The following is a 27,517-nucleotide window of genomic DNA, read 5'->3' on the forward strand; positions in this document are numbered from 1 at the left end:
AACAACAAAGGACAATAACCAGATATAATTGTGCATTGTAAAATAATAAACCAGTGCATCTAATAACAACATTACAATTAGAATTTTAGCTCATTTTTGTGTGTATATATATCTATACAGTTGGCAGCACAGAGGGTCAATTTAGCGTCCTTAGCCTTGTATATAATTTATCTTAGAAATAGCGCTAACGAGTTAGTGTTAAAATATCTCCATGTCCAGTCTAGATATAATATATATATAGGTCTGTGGGCGCAACTTAAAAAAAAACAACAAAGGACAATAACCAGATATGATTGTGCATTGTAAAATAATAAACCAGTGCATCTAATAACAACATTACAATTAGAATTTTAGCTCATTTTTGTGTGTATATATATCTATACAGTTGGCAGCACAGAGGGTCAATTTAGCGTCCTTAGCCTTGTATATAATTTATCTTAGAAATAGCGCTAACGAGACTAATTTTGAATTTTCGTTGGTCTAAATTTATTTTGATGTTTAAGGTTCAATGCGATGTAGTTAGAACACAGATAGAATTTCATCCTAGATCTAATATTAACAATTATCATCATCCGCTTGTCACATGAAAAGGGCGGGGAAGAAGCAGACGTACCTTGCCAGAACTTTTGATTCCTTTCCAAAGTGCAAAGTAGACCAGAAAAAAGACGCTAAACAGACACAGAGCCAGGGTGAACTTGATGCCTCCGACTCTGGAGATGCCGTCTGCATGTTGTAACTCGAGCACCCCGCGCCTGTGAATTATTAGAATAATTACTGGCGTCTTAAAGCGGTCAACATACGTCACACAAACACACACACGCAGATATATATATATATATATGCCCATACGCATCTTCAAACCTTACATAAGCACACTCACGAATCTATAGAAATACACACATACACTTCATCACAAGTCACACTAACACATCCATGTATATAGATACGCACGCATATGCATAAGCGATAATTGACACAGAATTTATTTAAAAAATGCTGTTTTGATCATTTGTTTTTTTATTTTTAGGGATCTCAATTTGTGGTCCGAGAGCACAACTTAAATTCGTGTCTTTGGTTGGGGGCTGCGAGGTATTACTTGGTGAATACGGATTCTCTGAATGTTGAGATTTGAGACTCCAAATGTTGAGATTTGAGACTCTCTGAATGTTGAGATTTGAGACTCTCTGAATGTTGAGATTTGAGACACTCTGTTGAGATTTGAGACTCTCTGAATATTGAGATTTGAGACTCTCTGAATGTTGAGATCTAAGACTCTTTGAATGTTGAGATTGAGACTCTCTGAATGTTGAGATTTGAGACACTCTGTTGAGATTTGAGACTCTCTGAATGGTGAGATTTGAGACTCTCTGAATATTGAGATTTGAGACTCTCTGAATGTTGAGATTGAGACTCTCTGAATGTTGAGATTTGAGACTCTCGGAATATTGAGATGTGAGACTCTCTGAATGTTGAGATTGAGACTCTCTGAATGTTGAGATTTGAGACTCTCTGAATGTTGAGATTTGAGATTCTCCGAATGTAGAGATTTGAAACGCTTTTATTTCAGATCTAAACAAGAAACTCTAATGTCTTTCCTTTAAAAAAAAAATGAACCCCACTCCCTTTAGTTGAACGAAATGCAGAAAAACAAGGGGCTAGAGAGACTGTGTGTTTGTGTGTGTGTGTGTGTGTGTATGTGTGTGTGTGTGTGTGAGTTCCCACCTTTACCAAGAGCTCTTTTAAAAAAGAAATACGAGAAGATGAGTACGCTTATAACACACACACACACACAACACAACACATACACACACACACACAACACATACATACACATAGTGCTCTACATTTGACGATTTTCGTTTTTCCTCGTCCAGCTACGCTTCTGAAATATCAGAGTTGCAAGAGCAGACTTTAATGTCTTGTTCTGATTTTTGTGTCTTCTTGCTATGTTATTATTTTATTTGTATTTTAGCTTGACTGCTTGTCAGCCATCTGGCCATGTCAAAGGGTTCTCAGTGCAGACCCATGACCAGAAAGAAACAAAAAAGTTCTAAAAAAAAAAAGCCTACAGTAGGCCTACTAAGAACTCGTGATACCAAAGTAAAGTACCAATGGTGAGGCCAATTTAGACGATTTTGTTAGTAGTTTGCGCCCTAATGTTTCACTGGGTTTGCGTAGCCATGTGAAACACTGCACTCATCCTTAATCATTGGAATAGAAAGCATTACTATTATTATTTATGATTAACTAAAAGTCAGAACATATAATTTATAAATATATAACTATATAACTGTATCATCATCATCTTTCCTTTGCGTTCCTCATGGAACATAGGGCCTCAGTAAAAACACGCCACTCTCCACGGTCTCTTGCTAGTTTTTTAAAGGCTTCCCAGCTCTTTCCTGTCCTCTCGGCTTCATCTAGCATACTGCGTCGCCACGTTCTTTTTGGTCTTCCTCTATGTCTTTTTGCCCTGGGGGTTCCACTCTAAGTCCCGTCTAGCTCTGTTGTTGGTATCTTTTCTAAGGGTGTGACCACTCCATCTCCACTTTCTCTCTCACTTTCTTTAACTATATAACTCTAATTATAAACAGGGCCGGTCTTAGCCCAATGCAACCTATGCGGTCAAGTGGGCCCCGCACTTTCATAGGCCCCCCACCTGTGTAAATTATTAAATTAAACCATTATAACTTATATATAATAACAGGCTTTCTGTGGCCTCCAAATTTTCCAGGGCCTCTTGAAAATCTCCTGAAATTATTAAAATCTCCTGAAAACTCATAAAAATCTACTGAAAAAAAGACAAAATAGCCAATAAATACAAATGGCATTGTCAGGTTTCATTTAATAACAACTTGCAAAGACGAATATATTTTCTAATACAAAATCCTAAGATTAGGCCCCGCGCAATTTGTTTTGCATAGGGCCCCCAACTGTTAGGACCGGCCCTGATTATAAACATAAACATAAATATGAATATATATATATATATATATATATATATATATATATATATATATATATATATATATATATATATATATATATATATATACATATATTCTCGTTTCATGTAGCAATTTAGCTATATTAAGTATTAACAAGGCTTTTTTAAAAAGGGGGGGGATCGGTGTCGGGGAGATCGTTGGACATAGAGGGGACCTTGAATTGATCAGACAGGCATTTTCCCTGGGTACTTTTCATATGTAATGTTGTGTCAAGGACATCTCCGTACATCTGCCTGTGCATGTTTAGCTGGCCAACTCTTTCCTTTCTTGTTTCCTGACATCCTAACTAGTCTCTATCCAGCATGAGAGCCAGCCATCCTTTCTTGTTGCTTTTCCATCATTTCTTTAGCCTGACTCTCGTCCGGTCTTTTTTTTTTTTTCATGATCCGCCATCTCGCTGGAAGGGCCTGAAGTTTCTATGACATTGAAAAAACACTTGAGTATTCGTCCGTAATAACGGTCAGGAGGTCATCGCGAGGCTCCCATCGTCTGTTCGTTCCTGTCGCCTGCTTCCTGATTTCAGAAGCGGTCTCTGAAGTTCTCGTCTAGCTGGATGTCAAAAACATCAGAAGATGTGTTGCATCAACTGCAGATCGATTCGTCGCCAATAGTATCATCAATGTCACGAAAGATTTCTATCATAAGATAAAAGAAGAAAAGCAAACGTGTTTGACGTCACCAGAATGACGTAAACAGGGCAATGACGTCAAAGAGGAGCGTGTAAAAAGTGGGAGCAACTCAACATGTTAAAAAAAAGAATTTTTAAAAAATTAATGAGATTGATCCACGAATAATAATTAGAACGAAATTTGCTGGGGAGACGGAAGAATAGAACTTGAAGGAACATAATGTATTTTAATGTTCTAAATCAGTGATGAACTATGGGCAGCGGGCTCAATTCGGCTATCGAATAATGTTAAAAGATGGGTGCCATGTTTTTTGTTGTTGTTTTTTTTGTATTTTTTTTTCAATGATGATTTCAATGAAATATCTATGGTCCCTAAGTCGATAAAAGTTGGGCACCACTTTGTTAAAGCATTTCTTGTAAGTCGTCTGCTGATGCCAGGCGACAAAGTCACGTGATGTATACTTTAAGTTTGAGTTTGCGAAAGTTTTTTCAATGAAGATCTTTGAGCTCAATTAGGCCTTCTGCTTTGATTTCTCGGACCTTTTTTTTTCATAGAGTGCCTAAAATGCTTTGCCTTGTCTTAGAGTGCTTTACACTGCCTACAGTGCTTTGCCTTGTCTTAAAGTGCTTTTACACTGCCTAAAGTGCTTTGCCTTGTCTTAGAGTGCTTTACACTGCCTACAGTGCTTTGCCTTGTCTTAAAGTGCTTTTACACTGCCTAAAGTGCTTTGCCTTGTCTTAGAGTGCTTTACACTGCCTATAGAGCTTTGCCTTGTCTTAGAGTGCTTTACACTGCCTACAGTGCTTTGCCTTGTCTTAAAGTGCTTTTACACTGCCTAAAGTGCTTTGCCTTGTCTTAGAGTGCTTTACACTGCCTAAAGTGCTTTGCCTTGTCTTAGAGTGCTTTTCACTGCCTATAGTGCTTTGCCTTGTCTTAGAGTGCTTTTCACTGCCTATAGTGCTTTGCCTTGTCTTATAGTGCTTTTCACTGCCTATAGTGCTTTGACTTGTCTTAGAGTGCTTTTCACTGCCTATAGTGCTTTGCCTTGTCTTATAGTGCTTTTCACTGCCTATAGTGCTTTGACTTGTCTTAGAGTGCTTTTCACTGCCTACAGTGCTTTGCCTTGTCTTAGAGTGCTTTTCACTGCCTATAGTGCTTTGCCTTGTCTTATAGTGCTTTTCACTGCCTATAGTGCTTTGACTTGTCTTAGAGTGCTTTTCACTGCCTACAGTGCTTTGCCTTGTCTTAGAGTGCTTTTCACTGCCTATAGTGCTTTGACTTGTCTTAGAGTGCTTTTCACTGCCTACAGTGCTTTGCCTTGTCTTAGAGTGCTTTTCACTGCCTACAGTGCTTTGCCTTGTCTTAGAGTGCTTTTCACTGCCTACAGTGCTTTGCCTTGTCTTAGAGTGCTTTTCACTGCCTACAGTGCTTTGCCTTGTCTTAGAGTGCTTTTCACTGCCTACAGTGCTTTGCCTTGTCTTAGAGTGCTTTTCACTGCCTACAGTGCTTTGCCTTGTCTTAGAGTGCTTTTCACTGCCTACAGTGCTTTGCCTTGTCTTAGAGTGCTTTTCACTGCCTACAGTGCTTTGCCTTGTCTTAGAGTGCTTTTCACTGCCTACAGTGCTTTGCCTTGTCTTAGAGTGCTTTTCACTGCCTACAGTGCTTTGCCTTGTCTTAGAGTGCTTTTCACTGCCTACAGTGCTTTGCCTTGTCTTAGAGTGCTTTTCACTGCCTACAGTGCTTTGCCTTGTCTTAGAGTGCTTTTCACTGCCTACAGTGCTTTGCCTTGTCTTAGAGTGCTTTTCACTGCCTATAGTGCTTTGCCTTGTCTTAGAGTGCTTTTCACTGCCTATAGTGCTTTGCCTTGTCTTAGAGTGCTTTAAACTTCTGGATTACTTACCTTGCCTTATGCATGTACATATGTGGATGGCTGCCTGATTGTGTGGCATCCAATTTAGATTGTCGTCCCGGATTAGAACCCTGCCAGCCGCCACCCCCCTCCCGTCCTGCGAGAAATTTCGGCAAGAATGTGGGCTTAGGTTGTGGCCCTCTACTACTCTTTAATTCTGAAGGGATATGGGAAACATGTCAAACAAACAAACTCTGGATCATTAACAGGCCCTAACGTAAACTACAGGAATCTAGGTTAAAAAAACTCACTCGAAAAACTCTGTAGACGCCGCTGTTGAATAGAAATTGTTGGCGAGATCGTTGACCTTCACCTCTCTACAATTAACAGTCTCGTTGGATCTCCCCGCACCTGTCTCATTAGACAAGGCAGTGGCGTTAAGCTGACCAATGTCCAGACTGATGGTCTGAAAGAAAAAAATGGTGGTCACCTCAGATTAAAAAAATCATTTGTATTCGATTAAATCTACAGATCCACAGGATGCGCAATTATCTTCTGTAATTTAAAAAAGTAAAGTTTCCCCTTTCAGACCTTGCGATCTATGGGGCAGATGATGTTTCTATGGTTTACGGTCAACGAGCAGGGTGTCAAGTGTCCAGCACAACGACCAACCGCCTTTACCTTCCCCAACTAAAGTCAGGTACCCATTAGAGTTGGGTGGAGTCAGGAGCACCCTAAAAATCCCGAAACTCGAAATCCCAGCCTTCACCGAGATTCGATCCCAGGACCTCAGGTTCGGAAGCCGAGCGCTTAACCACTCAGCCACCGCGCCACCTTTCTGTAATATACATTAACTAATACATCGACATTTATCCGAAACATCTGCGGGAATATATAGAGACATTCATATACAAATGTAAATATACACACGGAAACATCATCGGGAAAATCTACAGATACAGATACAAAAAAATCTACAAAGACATCCACGGAGATACATTCAGCGTTTACATTTTTTTTTCAAAGCGTTATTCCTGTAGTGCCTTTCACCTATCACTTGCACTTCTTGCAGTAATCTTCTAAGAAAGTAAACAAAAAAATCCTTATTTAGATTTGTATGGATAAAAATAACTAATTGAATTCTATTGCTGGAATTAACATTTGGTTACACACGAAATATAAAGTAATAAATTGAATCACATCCATTTAACAAAAATACGACTCATTAAGCCAAAGTCATGGGTTCCTCCTTACATGTTAAGTCCGGAGGCCTAGCCTTCGAGGGATTCTCCATGTTCCCATAATGTACCGCCACTAGCCGTGGGAGGGACATAACCAATCACCGAAGTGACGTTTGGGACATGGTCTTCAAAATCCTACCCTGGAGAATTGCCGAAATTTCCATCACCAGGCGAGACAAGCATCATCTTCTGTCTGAAGCTTTCTCTGTCGAGGGCACTCCAGTTTCGTTAGGTGTTTACGCATTTTCACAAAGGCTATAGTTTCTATCCCGGGTCTAGAAACATTCAACATGGTTACATTTCTTACCTCGGGTGTGCAGTCCTTCAGAACTCTCTCGTAGAAGGTAGTACAGTTGTCGGTGTTCCATGTATTGTTACAGGTCAGCCAGGGGGGAGAGTTTGTGAAGGAGGAGAACAGATAGTACACAGCCCAGGCCACGATGGTGTTGTAGTACCAGGACACTAAGGTCGCAATGACACAGATTGACAGCCCTATACCTGGTAAAAACAGAGAAGCGCATTTTATAACAGTAAAGACGCTGTGGTTAAAGGGACTTAATTTTCACCTTACTTTGACCGAAAATGTTGCATGCTTGAGTTTTAGTTATTTGAATGTTCAAAATCTCAAATATTTGCGAGCATGGTTGGATTGTTATGCAAAGAAGATAATTAAAAAAAAAAAGAAAATTCTGCTGGATAATACATCCAGTGGCGTAGCTAAGGTGGGTGAGAGGGTCCAAATTTTAAAATCCCTCCAGGCCCCCACTTGATTGGGTCCCCCAAATGAGTGTCCGAAATTTGTTTTTACATTAAATATTACGCCATTATCTCACGTCATGATGTCGAATGTCAAAATGCAGGGGCCCCTAAGGTGGTCAAGCCCCCCAGGTCCCCTAATCCCTAGATAGCCTACGCTACTGAAGACATCTTTTACTATTGTTATTGTTCACCTCTCCCACACCAAGGGCCAAGATTCATTAAGAAACAAAAAGACTCAAGTAATTATATAAAATGGTAATCTAAACAAAATCTACCTCACTACAAAACACATCTTTTCAGTCTCACGTTCTGGAGTCTTCTGTCCCACATAAGACAGCTGACGACAACGCCACCTATCCTGCATAGTTCAGAACCAATTGCTAACTTCTTTCCAACATCACCATGGAAACACACTAACACACACACACCATAACACACTATCAGTTTCATAAAAAGAAGAATCGATGTTTATATATGTATGTGGGATGCGATAGCCCAAGACCGGACAGCATGGAGACAGACTGTACGTGCTGGTACGAACTTCGCCGAGTGCAAAAGAAACGAAGTTGCATCAGTCAAGAGAAAGAAGAAGTAAGCTGCCCTGTCAACTAGCCCTAAGTCAGATGCTTATACTTGTACGAACTGTGGCAAACTCTGAGGCTTCAGGATCGGCTTGATCAGTCACACCAGATTCTGCCCCGTCTCAAGACGAAACTAAAGCCATTGATTCACCTGGGCGCATCCGTTGTCTTCCGAGACATAAAGAGCCATATCTATCTATTTATATGCATTTTTTTTAAAGAAATAGGTAACCACTAATAAATAAAGGTTCCCGGTCACTTCATCCCCGGTCACTTCATCCCCGGTCATTTCATCCCCGGTCACTTCATCCCCGGTCACTTCATCCCCGGTCATTTCATCCCCGGTCACTTCATCCCCGGTCACTTCATCCCCGGTCATTTCATCCCCGGTCACTTCATCCCCGGTCACTTCATCCCCGGTCATTTCATCCCCTGGTCATTTCATCCCCTGGTCACTTCATCCCCCGGTCACTTCATCCCCCGGTCATTTCATCCCCAATTAAATATTTTATATATATAAATATGATTATGTAGAATGCTTTCTTTTTGACATTTTATGACATATTACTAATGCGTTTTTTTGGTGTTTCCTGTTCCACTTTGTATTCTTAATGAGAAATCTAATATTAAATGGTAAATCTGGATGTGTACTTATCTATAGCGTAATGATCAAAGGCCAAGGTGTGGTGCAAGTAGTGGGAATCTTTTGAGAGATAGAAGTGCGATTAGAATAATTATGACCTTGCCGCTGATAACTTATCATCAAAGGCCAAGGTGTGGTGCAAGTAGTGGAAATCTTTTGAGAGATAGAAGTGCGATTAGAATAATTATGACCTTGCCGCTGATAACTTATCATCAAAGGCCAAGGTGTGGTGCAAGTAGTGGAAATCTTTTGAAAGATAGAAGTGCGATTAGAATAATTATGACCTTGCCGCTGATAACTTATCATCAAAGGTGGGGTGCCTCTATTTATGTGAACATACCCGTCATGATCACTGGCGGATCCAGGGGGGGGGGGGGCGGTAGGGGCGATTTTTATTACAGAATTCACACAATTTGTATACGAATTTATTACTAATGTTAAAAATAAATACTAATTATTTATATTTCAACCTATTTTTAGATTATTTCGCCCCCCCCCTCTAGTATGTTGGCCGATTGGTGGGGTCGGGAGGGGGCGATGGTATCAATCCCGCCCCCCCCCCCCCCATACACTTTCGAGTGGGGGGGGGCGGTCCAATTTTTTTGTAGAAATCACAGCTTGCTAATAGAATCAATGTAATATCTATATTGTATAGACTTGTTATTGATTTTTTAACCGATCTTTATATTATGTCGTGCCCTGTTTGCCGATTGGTGGGGGGAGGGGACGATTACCTCTTCTGCCCTTCCCACCTAAACCCTTTGAGTGGGGGGGGGCGGTCCGTTTTTATTGAGAAATCATAGTTTGTGAACAAAATTAGTTGAATTAATATATAAATTTTATATTATGTCGCTCCCTTTCTGGTATTTTGGCCGATTCGGTGGGGTGAGGGGGGGGGGGCGATTGCATGTACTGCCCTCCCCACTCTAGCCCTCTGAGTGCTGGGGGGGGCGGTCCTATTTTTGTGGAGAATCATAGTTTGTTAATAAAATTAGTTGAATATCTATATAATATAAACTACGTATTGATATGTGACCCATTGTAAATATGTCGTACCACACTCTAATCTCAAATTGTATCATTAGTAAATTTAAATGAAAAAGGGTTGTACCAGGTGGGAGGGGCGATACATGCAATCGCATTTCCCCCATCGGACAAATCAATACTTTTTCTTTTTGTATTATAGTTAAGAAATTACAAAATTTAAAAAATTTGTCACTAATATAATTTAAATATACTATAAATTAAATTCTTATATCGAGTCGCCCCATACCTATTCTTTAATGCCAAATGCAATCTTTAGCAGAAATTAGTAAAGGAGCGAGGATTAATCGTTTTCACTCTACCGCCATTCCCATTTCCAGACAGAGTTTTTGTAATTTCACATGAAGTTATCATAAGTATTTTAAGAAAGACTTTGCATTGGAAAAGTTAGAATTCAAACGAAATTTTTCAACGTTTTCATAGTCGCCTTTTCCCAACCTTTACTCAATCTGATATTTTTCTAGCTAAATAAATTTGGGACTATAACTCACAATTTATGCTTGAGTTTTCTTGAATACTATTTATTGAATAAGTTTTTTTTCGGCGGCGATCCTCAAAGAAAAAAAAAATCTAAATACGTGGGGTATCCTATCTTTTCAAGGAACAAATCGGTTTTATTTGCAATGTATTATGGGTCTATAAATTCAAATTAGAATATTTTTCAAGTACAACATTATTCGAAAGGTCGTTTTTTAATAGTATGAATAATGAGCTTCAGGTCAGGAGAATGCGTTTCTGCAGTGAAGAATGCAAGAAAACGCTTTTGGCGTCGGGGCTTCGCCCCGAACTCCATTTATGAATAATGAGTTGTAGATGTCAGGAGAATGCGTTTCTGCAGAGAAGAATACAAGAAAACGCTTTTGGCGTCGGGGCTTCGCCCCGAACTTCATTTATGGATAATGAGTTGTAGATGTCAGGAGAATGCATTTCTGCAATAAAGAATGCAAGAAAACGCTTTTGGCGTCGGGGCTTCGCCCCGAACTCCATTGATGAATAATGAGCTGTACTTGTCAGGAGAATGCGTTTCTGCAGTGAAAAAAGCAAGAAAACGCGTTTGGCGTCGGGGCTTCGCCCCGAACTACATTGATGAATAATGAGCTGTACTTGTCAGGAGAATGCGTTTCTGCAGTGAAAAAAGCAAAAAAACGCTTATGGCGTCGGGGCTTCGCCCCGAACTTCACCAGAGAACCTTATAGCGCTGCCCCAGTTGTTTTGTTTTTCGCCGAAGGTTGAGAAATGCTCCTTTTTTTATTCTTATATATATATATATACATATATATGTGTGTGCGTGTGTGTGTGCGTGCGTGTGTGTGTGTATGTGTGCGCGCGCGCGCGCGCTGTATGCACGTTTATGCGTAGGGTTAGGGTTTACTGGGCGTTAGGGTTAGGGTTTGGAAAAAAATCGCCCCCCCCACTCCAAAGTTCTGGATCCGCTAGTGAATCTTCAAATACAAAAACAAAATTTAATAAAATACTCTGAAAGACACAAAGATAAAGGCACATTCCTCGTCCCATATGCTAGGACAAATTTGTACAAACACTCCTTCTTCCCTAGTGCTATTAGAGCATGGAATGGGTTGCCTGAGCTAGCCAGGAAAACCAGTGACTTGGCAGAATTTAAGTCATTGGTTAATATGCATGACTAAATGCATGACGCGTAGGACGTAATCATCTTCTTTTTTGAAGTAACGTCTGCATTATATAAGATAAGATAAAGTCGAATTTTTTTCTTATACAAAATCTTAATTTTCGCGTATTATCCTTATTCCCACACAATCTAGGCCCCGCGCAATCAGTTTCGCATAGGTTAGGAGAGAACGTAACAAGATATATATAGATTCAGATAATAAATCGAGCTCTTCTTTCACGCGAGCCATAGTTTGACACCCCCCTCTCCTTCAACCATAATTTTCCAGTGATCAGCTCCGCCCTCTGTTAACCTATATTTGTATTAAAGCGAAGGTTTTTAATTGAGTTGTAACGGGCCCCTTGCATGACTTCCATTCGTTTCACTTTTTTTTTTCCCATGTTCATTTTTCTGTCCGTCAAGAATAAGAGTCTAAAATTAGCAACAATCTCGCCCACGCGGACCTATTTATAAACCCCCTAGCCTATTTATGAACGTGAGACAATGCGTCAGATGCAATGTTGACATTATTGACTTCAACATTCTAATTACATTTTACATAAAGAATGCTAACACGACCTCTGACCTTTGAACATTGGACACAGCCTTGACCACACAGTGAAACATCCACACCTCTGGTACTGTCCAAGTGCTAGTTCCATATAGAAGAGAGGCAGACCTCCGAATGTCAACATGACCAGATAGGGAATCAGAAAAGCTCCTGTGAAATATATAAAAAAATGCAAATAATGAAATATTTTCAAAAAATGTAATTCGAAATTTCTTTCTTCTTACAAAGCTTATATTAACTTACTCTGTCCGTCTGTCTGTCTATTTTTCCAACACCCATTCTCAGATCAAGTTGAAACTTTGCAAAAATTTTTGGCATAGACAAGACATGAATCAATAGAGAAGAAAAAATATTGGCCTTTTTATATTTCGCTTGTGTTAAATTGATACTTGGGTCTAGATCAGCGGTTCTCAACCTTTTAAGCTCGGCGACCACTTTTTACAATCCCCCACTTAGCCGCGACCCCCCACCCCCCAACCAGTACACACACAGCAATTGAAGAATAGACAATAACAATCCATTTTTTCAATGGTCTTTGGCGACCCCTGGCAAATCGTCAATTGACCCCCAAGGGGGTCGCGATCCACAGGTTGAGAACCCCTGGTCTAGATGCTAACGTTATATCAGCCAGTACAACGTTCTTCAAGTGCACAGTTTTCACTAAGTGCTTCGCAGCTACACCACACATTACATTACAGTAGTGCCGGATTTAAGCATATCGAAACCCAGGGCATCGTATTTGTAGCGGCCTTTATTTTCTTTTGATGACTTTAATGAAAATGCACTTAATTAGTGTAATAATATTAAATTAAGTGTTATAATATTAACACATTAGATTTTCTGATTACAATTTGTCTCTTTTTCTTTCTTTTATATATTTAGTTTGCATATTTTTTTTAATGTTTTTTTTATAGTTGTGGATGCCTCTTTGAGGCTGAGGCTTCACTGTCGTAAACCAGTCCCAGTAAAGAGGTATATAGTTTTAATTGAATCTATTGTGTACTTAAGACTTGATTTCAAGTATCTGACAACAGCTACAACCAGGGCCGGATTTAAGGGAAAGCAGGAGGGGATACAGCCCCGGAGACTCCATAAGAAAGGGGCCTCCACAAAAGAGAAAAAATATATCGGAATTTCGATGGGTCAGATACAATAAATATTTTTTTTCTCATTTTTAACGCTGACACTTTAAATCTTACTTCGGGTGGCAACATTGTCGTGATTAAGAAGCGTCCTCTTGTGGTATGGTCGGAATATGTAAATACCGGTACAGCTCCGGCGTTACACTCCATAAACTCAAACAAATACACTTTTTAAAAACAAAAATATGCATGTTAAATATAGTGAGATTATATTTGCGCGATCAGGTATTCACGGCATCTTTACAGCCCTCAGACAAGCCGTTTGCGCTGGCTTGGACATGTTCGCCGGATGAACGAGGCCAATATATAATATATTTACAAGAACTCTATGTCTTTCTTTTAAAATATAGCAAGCTTTTAGATACAAGAATTTTTTTTCAGAAGCGGATCTTCATTAAAACTTTCGCAAGGGCCGCCACAAAAATTTTGCCCCGGGGCCCCTACATATCTAAATCCGGCCCTTACCACAACAGTCAATCTCGCTGTTGTTAATGGGTCGTTAAATTGTAGCCTTAAACAGCTAGTACAACTAAACCTGGGAGAGCGTTTGATATTTAAATAAACTGACTTTTAAATAATATGAACAAACCTCCTTATGAAAAGCAAAACGTAATGAAACTTATATTCATAATATATACAGATTCAAACTGAGACGAGATGCAGATCTAGAATGAACAAAATGAGATGATATTTAAAGAGAATCTAACTCACTGCAAAAACCCGTCTGTACTCTCTTACGTCTCTGAGTCGTCTCCCCTCCAAAAAAAGAAGGACTTCCTTCAACTATCAAACTCATGTCTTCTTAACATAAATTATGAAAGACCAACACATGGTTTCATCATTCTACATGACCCAAAAAACGAACACTCCCTTTCTGCTCGTTATCTTGGTAACACACACATACACTCCATCAACACTCACCTTGGAAACACACACACATACACTCCATCAACACTCACCTTGGAAACACACACATACACTCCATCAACACTCACCTTGGAAACACACACACATACACTCCATCAACACTCACCTTGGAAACACACACACATACACTCCATCAACACTCACCTTGGAAACACACACACATACACTCCATCAACACTCACCTTGGAAACACACACATACACTCCATCAAAACTCACCTTGGAAACACTCACCTTGGAAACACACACAAACACTCCATCAACACTCACCTTGGAAACACACACATACACTCCATCAACACTCACCTTGGAAACATACACATACACTCCATCAACACTCACCTTGGAAACACACACACATACACTCCATCAACATTCACCTTGGAAACACACACATACACTCCATCAACACTCACCTTGGAAACACACACACATACACTCCATCAACATTCACCTTGGAAACACACACATACCCTCCATCAACACTCACCTTGAAAACATACACACATACACTCCATCAACACTCATCTTGGAAACATACACATACACTCCATCAACATTCACCTTGGAAACACACACACATACACTCCATCAACACTCACCTTGGAAACACACACACATACACTCCATCAACACTCATCTTGGAAACACACACATACACTCCATCAACATTCACCTTGGAAACATACACATACCCTCCATCAACACTCACCTTGGAAACACACACATACACTCCATCAACATTCACCTTGGAAACATACACACATACACTCCATCAACACTCACCTTGGAAACACACACACATACACTCCATCAACACTCACCTTGGAAACATACACACATACACTCCATCAACACTCACCTTGGAAACACACACACATACACTCCATCAAAACTCACCTTGGAAACACTCACCTTGGAAACACACACATACACTCCATCAACACTCACCTTGGAAACACACACACATACAATCCATCAACATTCACCTTGGAAACACACACACATACACTCCATCAACATTCACCTTGGAAACACACACACATACAATCCATCAACATTCACCTTGGAAACACACACACATACACTCCATCAACATTCACCTTGGAAACACACACACATACACTCCATCAACACTCACCTTGGAAACATACACACATACACTCCATCAACACTCACCTTGGAAACACACACACATACACTCCATCAACACTCACCTTGGAAACATACACACATACACTCCATCAAAACTCACCTTGGAGACACACACACACATACACCTCCACCAACACTCACCTTGGAGACACACACACATACACTCCATCAACACTCACCTTGGAAACACACACACATACACTCCATCAACACTCACCTTGGAAACACACACACATACACTCCATCAACACTCACCTTGGAAACACACACACATACACTCCATCAACACTCACCTTGGAAACACTCACCTTGGAAACACACACATACACTCCATCAACACTCACCTTGGAAACACACACATACACTCCATCAACACTCACCTTGGAAACATACACATACACTCCATCAACACTCACCTTGGAAACACACACACATACACTCCATCAACATTCACCTTGGAAACACACACATACACTCCATCAACACTCACCTTGGAAACACACACACATACACTCCATCAACATTCACCTTGGAAACATACACACATACACTCCATCAACACTCACCTTGGAAACACACACACATACACTCCATCAACACTCACCTTGGAAACATACACACATACACTCCATCAACACTCACCTTGGAAACACACACACACATACACTCCATCAACATTCACCTTGGAAACACACACACATACACTCCATCAACATTCACCTTGGAAACACACACATACACTCCATCAACACTCACCTTGGAAACACACACACATACACTCCATCAACATTCACCTTGGAAACACACACACATACACTCCATCAACATTCACCTTGGAAACACACACACATACAATCCATCAAGACTCACCTTGGAAACATACACACATACCATCCATCAACACTCATCTTGGAAACATACACATACCCTCCATCAACATTCACCTTGGAAACACACACATACACTCCATCAACATTCACCTTGGAAACACACACACATACAATCCATCAAGACTCACCTAGGAAACACACACACATACACTCCATCAACACTCATCTTGGAAACATACACATACCCTCCATCAACACTCACCTTGGAGACACACACACACATACACCTCCACCAACACTCACCTTGGAGACACACACACATACACCTCCACCAACACTCACCTCCTCCATTCTTGTAGCAGACGTAAGGGAACCTCCAGACGTTGCCCAGGTCCACCGCGAAGCCGATGACGGACAAGAGGAAGTCGATCTTCTTCCCCCACTTCTCCCTCTCGGGCTCCTGCTTGGTGGCCGGCTTGTCGATCAGCTTCGTGGGGGTACCGTCCATCAGAGGCAGATCAGGCCCAGGACCCATGGTTGAGTAGTTCAGGACCGGTGTGATGTGTAGAACCGACGTCTTGAAGGCTTGACTTAACCCAGCTGTGAACGAAAACAAAAAAAAAATGAAGTCTGTAATTCGGCCTGGATAAAACTATTCTCATTTTTGGTGGCCCCCATTGGTTTGTTCCCATTTTATTTTATGTTGTAAAAATTCGTTTGTTCTAAATCTCACACTCTATTATGTATTTATTCTAGTTTCTTTATGTTTTCTTGAGTTGAGAGCTCCCAGACGGAAGATGCATATTGTAATATTGGCATCTCTAACGTTAAATAGCTCTGTGAAGAAACAAGTCCCTTTACGTTAGTGTGTCTTTTAATTGTGTAACATTTCAACATAACACATATACACGGCAACGTTATATACAGATCACCAACTCCACTAGCTGACTTCCTCTCTTCTTGTTTACACACGCGTCATTTCCCCCAAGTCCCCAAACTCTCCGATACCCAACACTTGACCGTGTGTCACGGTTGACCACACAGTAACCATGTCACAACAAGCTCTTTAGTTTTATGTTCTTGTTTGATTTGTAAAAACAATTCTTTTAAGAAGAAACCCGAATGTTTTGTTTGATTTTCTAAGAGTTTCATCCATTTGGGGATTCCATGATAACTTTTCATTTATTATTACACCTAGATATTTTGAGTTTTTTTTTTTTAGTTTTTAGACTGTTTAACTGGTTTACCATTAATTAGATAAGTAGTTTTTATTAGTTCTAGTATTTGTTACTCTTAATAACTGGGATTTTTTTTTTTGGGTGGAAACACATGCTCCAATTGGATTCCCATTTCTGTAATTCATCTAATTCTTTTTGTAAGATGTCACTATCTTGTGTTGTTTTTATTGTTCTATATATTATGGCCCAGTGATGCCCAAAATACGGCCCGCGGGCCAGATCCGGCCAGCGACGCGGTTTCATCCGGCCCGCCAAAACCTCGGTTTATATAATGAAGTTGTTGAAATTTTCTTTTTATGTAATGGATTGCTACCATGGCCTTTAACATTTGTGCGTTTATGAGGTGTGACTCTAAATGTAGAATCTACAATGAAAAGTGAGAGGACCTTTACTTGTTTGTGGAAAATTGTCAAAAGCCAACAAGTTTGTTTCATTAAAAAAAAATGTGGCTGTTTTTTTGTTTTTTTTTTAAAAAGGACATATAAACGGCATTCTTGATTTGAGCCGCGAATAAAAGATGGTTATACTACGGGTGCTAGATCCACAGGTTTCGTCTTTTAAATAGTTTTAGGCTAATTATATTTTGTTTCTGTATCTTTCCGTTGATGTGGCCCGCAACACTAGTGTTGGAAATTAAAATGTCCCGCAGGAAGAGTAAAGTTGGGCTTCAGTGTATTATGCAATCGTCTGCAAGTAATCTGACTTTTGTTCCTGAACTAATGCAATTTGGTAGGTCATTTGTGTAAAACAGAAATAGTACTGGAACTAGAACTGTTCCTGGTGAAAACTGTGGTTTTTAATTTCGGGATCCTTAGGGCGACTCTGATTCCGCCAGCTTCAAATGCAGGGGTTCTCAACCTGTGGATCGCGATCCCCTTGGGGGTCGATTGACTATTTGCCAGGGGTCGCCTAAGACCATCGAAAATATGGATTGTGTTTGTCTATTCTTCTATTGCTGTATGTGTGTGTGTGGTGTGTGTGTGTGTGGGGGGGGTCGCGGCAGAGTGCGGGATTGTAAAAAGTGTTCGCCGAGCTTAAAAGGTTGAGAACCGCTGTTCAAATGGGTGGAGGAAAAAGTAATTTTTACTAATCAACAACATTGGCTGCCAAACAAGGAGGATTTTCTCCCTACCGTAGTTGTCGCAGCTTTCCTGTTTTATTTATAATTATAACTCGATAGAATCTACCTTAGGTCTCAATACGTCTAGGTGTCCCTGGTTCAGTTCTAGTTAACGAAATAAAACAATGAAACCACTAGATCAAACACATAAACTTTAATCATCTTTACTGCATATCACACACGCTGGTTTCTCTCTCTCATCAACATTCGCGAAGAATGTAAAAATAGATTATACATACATTATTATTATTATTATTATAGCTTTTATATAGCGCTACTTTCATGCTTATAGTATGCTCAGAGCGCTTTTGGTCCAATCTCATTTGTGGACCGGTGGGAGGGAGGTGGTATCTAGGAGTTGGTTTTCCGTGCTGCCTTTAGGCGCTCAGTAAACACAACTCTGCCCGAGTCGGGTGTCGAACCTCGAGCCCCCTTCTAGGTAGCCAAGCCAAGCCAAGTTCAAGCGCACTTGGCCTCTCGACCACGCTTCCCACATACATACACACATTCATCCGTGACAGTAGTGATACGAGCATTTAACTCGTTTGGTCGTGTTGTTAGAAATCATATTTGATAAAGATACAAACGTCCTAAGTTTACAAATAAAAACTTGCCTGATAGACCTCAAAGGAATGGATTTCTGGTTACAAATGCTGCTAGATGGGAAGAGTGACGAAACTTTGTTACGCGCACCGTAAAAGCACTCTAGACCAGGGGTTCTCAACCTGTGGGTCACGACCCTCTTGGGGGTCGAATGACCATTTGCCAGGGGTCGCTTAAGACTATCGAAAATATGGATTGTTATTGTCTACTCTTCTATTGCTGTATGTGTGTGTGTGGGGGGGGGGGTCGCGGCAGAGTGGGGGATTGTAAAAAAGGGTCGCCGAGCTTAAAAGGTTGAGAACCGCTGCTCTAGACACACGATTTAGAGTACAGATGGGTATAAAAATAAGCACTATATATCTTCTTTATATTTATATATTTCTAAAATGTTTGTAAAAATGTTTTACATGTTTCGGATGTTCCCTCAGAGTTGAAGATAATTACTTCCTAGTCCAAACCTCCCGCAGGACGACCGGGGATGGAAGCAGGGCAGGGTTTGAACCCGGGACCATCGATAAATCTGAACAACAGTCCAGCGCGCAAACCGCACGACCAGGCAGCCATCCCTATATTATATATATATATATATATATTACAGACAATGCAATTTTATTTTAATTATTCATTTATTAAAATAAGAGTATAACAGTTAATATTTTTAACAGAATAAAAATATACCCTCACAGAGAATCGATCTTTATACTTTTGCCAATGTTCTACTACTTACGCAAATACCACACGACGGACGTTATGATGGTAATTCTTAAATTATTCATACATACTTAAAATTAAATTTTCTGCGAAAAAATAAATCCACAATTATTTAATTCAGTATTTTTGAAATAATAGTTCAAAATATTAAATTCTACATCAGGGGTGGGCAAATTACGACCCGCGGGCCACATGCCACCCGATGGAGTGTTTTATGCGGCCCGCCGACACCTGCAGAGATTAGTTGTCCCACAATATACACATATACAAATGTAAATATATTAAAATATTTCTAAATATTCTCTATAAATGATTGAAACTGTCTAATTATAAAAAGTTTCAAGCAAACGAAGTGTATTCTTATTGGCTGTACTTCAATACACTCAAGTCTCAGGTGGCTAGTGTAACAACTGATGGAGCTCGATCTTTGACTGAGAAAAACAGTTTTGTTTTTAAATAAAGAATATCCCAACCATAAACTTTAAATAGAAAAGTTTGCAAGTTTCCGCTGGCTGAAATGTAAGTGCATGTTCAATCTTCTCAAACAAGGCTTTCCCATTTTTCCAGGCGAGCACAAAAACAACAACAACAGGTTTTGTCATTTTTCTTTGCTGAAAGGTGAAACGGTTTCTAATAATAATATTAACGCTTGACTTCGAGCTCAAAGATTAATAAGGAATTCAGTATTTCCCTTGGCTAAGCAGACCCAAGGGCCAGTGACCTACATATTTTGCCTCTTCAATCGCAGACATAACCATTGTCCTCCGCTGTTCGATTTAGATTTTCTTTTCTCCTTCTACGTCTGTCATCAGCAGCGGATTTTCTTTTGGTCTCAAATGTGTATCCCATCGGCCCTTGTAAGTTAGAGAAACTATTTCTAGTGAAATGTTTAAAAGTAGAAGACTAATTTAGATTCTTTAATTGTGGAATTTATAAAAGCAAATATGAAGACGTCAAGAACCAGTTTTCAATACCATCAGCTCACTATTTAGCGCAGAAGCTGATTCAGCTCCAGAGAATATGACTTCAAGCAAATTATGACCCGAAAGAAAAGTTCCAGCCATATCTTCCGCTGGAGTATATAGATGCCAGAATTGTAATTTCCACTCTTAAAAAGCTTTGCTGCTAAACTTTCACATTATTTTGGGTACAAATACATATGTAAACAAGTACCGTTTTGTGGAAACTAAGCAAGTGTAATCACCAATGATGCTGACTGACTTTGACAGCAGTCAAAAGGATAACAACTAGTAAGCTAGTTTCACTGTTCGAAAACATAACGCACGAGTGTAAACTAATATGTACTGTGGTGAAATGTTGTGACGTAAAAAAGACAATAGCAATTTTTTTAAATTGTAAAATTGGTTGTAATTCTTCAATTGCGAATTTGAAAAAAAAAATGAATGTAAAATTCTGTATAAATATGAATTAAAAGACATTATACATAGTTATCTAGCGTATTTTTCAAAGTTGTATGCCTAAGTACATAAATATATTTATATGCGGCCCCCATTCCCATTTTTTTTCTTAATGTGGCCCTCGATAGGAAAAGGTTGCCCACCACTGTTCTAGATGAATCAAAACATATTTTAAGTTGTAAAATATTATTAGCAAAAATACAGAGTAGATTTAATGATAACACTAGATTTGACCTTTAAAATTCTAAATTTAGTAATACCAATAGAAATTTAAAAAAAATAAATGGCATCTTTTCCAAAAGTTGTGTACCTTAGAAGGAATGACCTTTCCGTTGTTTTTTTTTCGTAGTACAGCGTCATAGAGAACTGTATATGTGTTTTAAAAGATTATTTTTGCTTTTTTTTTTTATCCCATTATATCTTTATTTACAATAAATAGTCAGAAATGCATAAAATTTCTAAAATATTTTTAAAATTCATCATTAGAAAAATCGTATAACAAAACACAATGCTTTTTTGTATCTATACTATAAAGTAGAATGTGAGGTGTATGTATGTTACTTATAGACATCAAAACCGCTTGACCAATCTTGATAAAACTTGGCAGGAATGTTTCTTGGGTACCAACTTAGACCTTAGTGTATGTATTATAGCCCTAAAACAAACTTAAGACCCTAAAAAAAAAATAAAGTTGTCCGACTCTATTACAGCTATAGTATTTTATGGATCTAGGCCATGTCTACAATGTTGACATGAGAAAAGATAGAAAGGATTTAGACCTAGATCTAATTTTAAGAAATACACTTTGCGCAGATAGTTTTTTACTTTGACACATGAAAATACAAAAGAAGATCCATTGATTTCATTATATAATAAAAGTAACCTTCAATTTTGTGTTTCAAAAGCATTTTTTACATAAATTAGTTCTTTATATCTGTGACTTCAGATTTCCTGACGAACATTCTTTCATTAGACAATACCGTAATGAATCGCGTACTAAAAATTAATTCGTTTAATTGTTTACTTTATAATCCCATCCCTAGATCTAAAACTCTAATTCAACTCTAAGATGATAAAACTTCTCTTCGCACAGATAGTTTTATACATTAACACATGAACATACTAATTATAGTCCATTCATTTCATATTTTGATCAAATAAACATTCAAATTTGGTTTTCTAAAGCATTTTTAAGAGACTACATTCGTTTACGAAAGCTGCGAAGCCGAGTTGAGATAGGCCTAGATCTATATTCATTCATGAATCCCGTACTAAAAATTATTTCGTTTAATTGTTCACTTTATAATCCCATTCATTTAACAAAGCTATCGCTCTTTTCGTTTTTAATAGATATGAATGTATCGGCTTCGGGTAAACCAATTTTCGCAAAACTAATTTTATTTTCGTAGCGAAAGAAAAAAAACTTGAAAGGATCATTAGCTAACTTTGACATACATCTAAATCCAATCCACTAGATTAGTAAACACAAACTTAGACCCGCAGGCCGCGGGTAATGTCAGGCTAGTATGCAATAAAATTTCAATTTTTTGAATATAGGCCTAGTACATTTTTCTTCCCAACCAGTTTTACTTTCAATATTTTTATTATATAAATAGAATAATAGGCAAATGGTTTTTTGTGCTAAGCATGTTAAATATCCTATGCTTTTATGTGAACTATTTTATAGTCACAAGTAATGAAAATTTATAAGACCGAAAAAAGTGCTTTACTGCTTTTAGCGCTCAGCCACCGCGCCTCCATCTCATTAAGGACTAACAGACGTATTTTAAAAAATATAAGTTTGATATTTTCATTTTTTTTATAAATCCCATGCTTATGTCTCTTTGGAGGCGAGGTGGCCGAGCGGCAAAGCGCTTGGCTTCTGAACCGGGGGTCCCGGGTTCGAATCCTGGTGAAGACTGGGATTTTTAATTTCGGGATCCTTGGGCGCCTCTGACATTAGTTGGGGAAAAGCAAAGGCGGTTGGTCGTTGCGCTGGCCACATGACACCCTCGTAAACAGTAGGCCACAGAATCAGATGACCTTTACATCATCTGCCCTATAGACCACAAGGTCTGAAAGTGGAACTTTACTTTTTTTTCACATGTCTACATGATAACATAACATGCCTCGAGCCTTAATTGTATTTGTAAAAGAGCGCTGTTTACATTAATTTATCAATATTCTAATTAAGATTTAATTTCTCCTTTCAGCCTCAGTGCTCAGCGTCCAACCTTCCATACCATCACACGTCACAAGCCAGGAATACCTGAGTGAAATTTCCGTGTCGTCTGACAACTTCACTCGAGTTCCAGTAGAATGTCAAGGTCGTGTAGCGCCATCTACTTTGCCGTATTACCAAACTGAAACGAAAAGTTGCATTATAATGTGAGAAGAGGGACTACTTTCGTTTTTCTATCAAAAAGTTGTCAGTTGTTAATCACAACTAAGGTTTGTACGAGTAGGATCGCATCTTTTAAAAGCTGTCTATGCAGTCTGTCATTTTAGCTTCATTCTCTCAAGCAGACCTCCTCTAGCCAGACTTGGCCAGATTTTTGCCGCTGTTTCAAGCTCTTCTTCTTCAGCTGTTCAGCATTGCCATATAGAGTGTTGGTTAATTGGTTTGTTGTGATAACAGGGTTTAGAGTAAAATATCCCCTTCAGACCTAGCGATCTACGGGGCAGGAGGATGTTAAGGTCATCTGTTTCTGTGGCCAACGGTTAACGAGAGTGTCATGTGGCTTTGGAGTATGCGTGCGTGTTTCTATGGTAAAGGTGGGATGAGGCTAGCTATGTAGAGCGAATGATATATAAGCGGGATTGTCGTCAGCGGTCTTAGGTAGGACAGACGACTTCAGAACGCCAGACTGAAAAGACGTGTTTTTTAGAGTGAGTAAGATTTTGTTCAAAAATAGTAAGATACCCTTTATATTGTAGTAACTCCAGTGGCGGACCGAAAGGTTTAATGTGTGTGCGGCCTACTAATACACACGACTCAGGCCAATCACACAGGTCAACGGGTCAACGGTTGTCGATAGACAAGGGACAGTACTGCTAGTTCACGCAAGTATGACCTGTGCTGTGGTCATGTGACAGATAGCCTTTACGGTCGAGAGACAGTGTGTAACAATAGACAGTTGAGTCCAGGACAGCAAGCAGTAAGGACTGTCTGCTACAGAGTGAGTCCTCGAAAATGTAGCTGTACGAGTCTAGAAGTAGACAGAGAAAGACTTGTAGTGTTTAGTAGGCAGTTCTATTGTACAAGAAAGCATTTGAAGTTACTGTAGCCAATTGTGTTTATTGGCTGTTGTTGATGTATATGTCATTAAATCGCCACTTTGTTTATTAAAGCTCTTGTTGTCAAGTTCTTGTGTTAGATGTGCTGTGTTGTGTTTAGCAGCGTTTGCAGAAGGCCTGATAGAGAAGATCGTAACAATATTGTTACTTAAGTCTACTACATTGATTTTCTTTCAAATTGATTTTGTCTGTATATTTTTGTAATAAATGTTATATTTAGTATTGTTCACACAGAAGTTGAATTCAAGTTATTTCAAATTAAAATATTTAAATATAATACGCCTGCAGTGGTGAAGTTGTCTTCCAGCAATTTGGTGTTACAGTATCCGTCAACAATAAAACGACCAACCGCATTTTCTTTTTCCAATTAATAGACTCTAGGGTCCCCCTTTAAAACCCCCAATAATCAAAATTCCAGTCTTCAGCTAGATTCAAACCCGAGCAAACCACTCTAAGGTGAGTTAAAGTGGGGCGTTCATAAGGGTGGAGGCAGTGTCTACAGAGTAGTTAGGAGTGTGTGTGTGTGGGGGGGGGTCTTCTAATTAGGCCCTCACACATACACACATTTCTACACACATTCCTCCCCAACTTATTAGCTATATAGCTATGAATACTAGCCCTGATTTAACTCTTTCTCTCCGTAATTATTTACCACATTCTGGTGGAATCAACGCTGCTATCGTCAATTAGAAGAGAAAGAGTTAAAAAAAACGTTAATTGCAGATTTTCGTATATGGAAGCAAGAACAAAAAACATAATACGGAATACGAAGTATATATAGGTAAGCGATATATCAAGAAATAAGTATTTTATAACGACTGACATTATAATTTCACAGTTTTCAGTATCAAATGTCTTAACTCTTTTGCTTCTAACACAAAATAAGCTTTATTATTTGATTATAATATTTCTTTTATTCAGCAAACTTTATAAGCGCACAGGTTGGGAAGAAAAAGGGTTAATGGAGGTATGTGGGATAAAGGGGATGCTCAACGAAAAGGGGGAAAATTGAGTCAGCGCTGATGAGAATTTTCCTGCTTTAATTATATTTTCATGCAGAAATCCTACAACCTATTTTGATTTACACACAATGCTTATTAATTTCCTTAAGTCCATATATTTATCACTGTAGCATACGCACATTTAATCTTAATTTCTTATTCTCACTACTCAGTGTATCACACTTTCCGTTTTTCTATCGTAAACCATCCCCGCCCTCTTGATCTCTTTTTCTCTCTTTTTCTCCTATTTTATCTTATCCTATATAATACAGACGTTACTTCAAAAAGAAGATGGTTACATCCTACCCGTCATGCATCTAGTCATGCATGTTAACCAATGACCGAAACTCTGCCAAGTCACTGGTTTTTCCTGGCTGGCTCAGGCAACCCATTCCATGCTCTAATAGCACTAGGGAAGAAGGATCTTTTGTACATTTGTAATATGTACCAGGAAAAAAAGAAGAAGAGGCAGACAGAGAAAGCGATGGGAGGACACCATAAAAGAATGGACGGCCCTGCCATTGAAAGAGGTTCTAACTAAGGCAAAAGACAGAGAAGAATGGAGAAAGACAGTTGACGAATCATGTATGGCGCCCCAACAGACTAAGGGATAGGTAAAGGTAAAAAAAAATAATTATGATGAGTGGAAAGGAAAGGCTAAAATATAAATAGAATATAAAGCTTGTCCTCGAATCCAAATATTGAGGTGGAGTGCAGTATCTTACCTGGCTAGGCTGACCTAGCTGTGATCTACATATCTAGGCTGACCTAGCTGTGATCTACATATCTAGGCTGACCTAGCTGTGATCTACATATCTAGGCTGACCTAGCTGTGATCTACATATCTAGGCTGACCAAGCTGTGATCTACAAATCTAGGCTGACCTAGCTGTGATCTACATATCTAGGCTGACCTAGCTGTGATCTACATATCTTACCTGGCTAGGCTGACCTGGCTGTGATCTACATATCTAGGCTGACCTAGCTGTGATCTACATATCTAGGCTGACCTAGCTGTGATCTACATATCTTACCTGGCTAGGTTGACCTAGCTGTGATCTACATATCTAGGCTGACCTAGCTGTGATCTACGTATCTAGGCTGACCTAGCTGTGATCTACATATCTTACCTGGCTAGGCTGACCTAGCTGTGATCTACATATCTAGGCTGACCTAGCTGTGATCTACATATCTAGGCTGACCTAGCTGTGATCTACATATCTTACCTGGCTAGGCTGACCTAGCTGTGATCTACATATCTTACCTGGCTAGGTTGACCTAGCTGTGATCTACATATCTAGGCTGACCTAGCTGTGATCTACGTATCTAGGCTGACCTAGCTGTGATCTACATATCTTACCTGGCTAGGTTGACCTAGCTGTGATCTACATATCTAGGCTGACCTAGCTGTGATCTACATATCTTACCTGGCTAAGCTGACCTAGCTGTGATCTACATATCTTACCTGGCTAGGCTGACCTAGCTGTGATCTGCAAATCTTACCTGGCTAGGCTGACCTAGCTGTGATCTACATATTTTGCAACATCAAGCGCAGACAAAACCGTTGTCTGCAAGTGGTCTTTTGAAGCTATGAGATAAATCCCTTGAAAGTCCAGTGTATTGTGGTACAAAGTCTGCATTCAACTCGTTGCCGTCTATAATGATATAATTAGTGAACTCATGTCTACATCTTCACCTGTTTCATCTTAGTTTCAGGGGAAGCCAGTTCTAAGCAGGGCTATACAATACTCAACTTTATTGGCTTCAAAGACTACGTTTAACCCACAAACGGATTTACGATTTATCATTGTGTTCCACGGTGAATTTAAACGTCTTTCTGGTGCGACATAAAAGAAGTTAAAAGAATGGCGGGAAATCATTTCACAAACATTGAAGAAACAGAGAAAACCAGAGCCCAAAAAAAAAAAAAAAAAGTTAAACTACTTTGAATTTTAATTAATCTCATTTATTTTTTATCTCGTAGTACAAGTGTGGCATTTCTCTTTAGTTCATTTAAAAGGACATCGAGAGAGAGAGAGAGAGAGAGAGAGAGATAAACAGATTGGATAAATAGATAGATAGATAGATAGATAGATAGATAGACAGATAGATAGATAGATAGACA

At 39.2% G+C, this 27,517-nt stretch overlaps 1 protein-coding gene across 2 annotated transcripts in view; it reads right to left on the reverse strand.

Moving 5' to 3' along the window:
* The window catches only part of LOC106060724 (sodium-dependent serotonin transporter-like), a 70,972-nt gene that overhangs the window by 21,412 nt on the left and 22,043 nt on the right, over positions 1 to 27,517 (reverse strand). For both annotated transcript variants that reach the window (XR_008774107.1, XM_056006662.1), the window contains exons 2-7: positions 23,365 to 23,458; positions 16,348 to 16,605; positions 11,968 to 12,102; positions 7,035 to 7,225; positions 5,798 to 5,952; positions 614 to 752 (exon numbers count right to left, since the gene is read on the reverse strand). Coding sequence is in view for 1 of the 2 variants with exons in the window: in XM_056006662.1 (XP_055862637.1) it covers positions 614 to 752; positions 5,798 to 5,952; positions 7,035 to 7,225; positions 11,968 to 12,102; positions 16,348 to 16,540 (813 nt within the window). In the remaining variant the exon portion in view is untranslated. The remainder of the gene's footprint in view (positions 1 to 613; positions 753 to 5,797; positions 5,953 to 7,034; positions 7,226 to 11,967; positions 12,103 to 16,347; positions 16,606 to 23,364; positions 23,459 to 27,517) is intronic.

This window comes from Biomphalaria glabrata, chromosome 12, assembly GCF_947242115.1.
Source record: "Biomphalaria glabrata chromosome 12, xgBioGlab47.1, whole genome shotgun sequence".
Taxonomy (NCBI): Eukaryota; Metazoa; Mollusca; class Gastropoda; family Planorbidae; genus Biomphalaria; species Biomphalaria glabrata.